We start from the raw sequence: 215 nt of genomic DNA on the forward strand, positions 1-215 counted from the left end.
TTTCATCACCGTCTATCATCAAAACAATCTTTGTTATAAAGACAAACTTTCCCAAGACTGATATTAAACTTCCACATACTAACTCTTCTGACGAAAGCAAAACACTAACACCGGACTTCATACCGCTAACAAGCCAACACTTACCTGACGACGAACCTGCCGCCCACGGCGCCCACGACCAGCGCCAGGATGCTTCCGCTGGCGATCGTTGCAAT

At 47.0% G+C, this 215-nt stretch overlaps 1 protein-coding gene across 1 annotated transcript in view; it reads right to left on the bottom strand.

Annotated features, from left to right (window-relative positions):
* Window positions 1-215, bottom strand: part of LOC119592568 (cytokine receptor-like) — a gene marked incomplete at both ends in the record, with an annotated part of 15,448 nt that overhangs the window by 1,532 nt on the left and 13,701 nt on the right. The window contains 1 exon segment of the mRNA XM_037941445.1: window positions 145-215. Within this exon segment, the coding sequence (XP_037797373.1) occupies window positions 145-215 (71 nt within the window).

Source organism: Penaeus monodon, chromosome 30, assembly GCF_015228065.2.
Source record: "Penaeus monodon isolate SGIC_2016 chromosome 30, NSTDA_Pmon_1, whole genome shotgun sequence".
Classification (NCBI taxonomy): Eukaryota; Metazoa; Arthropoda; class Malacostraca; order Decapoda; family Penaeidae; genus Penaeus; species Penaeus monodon.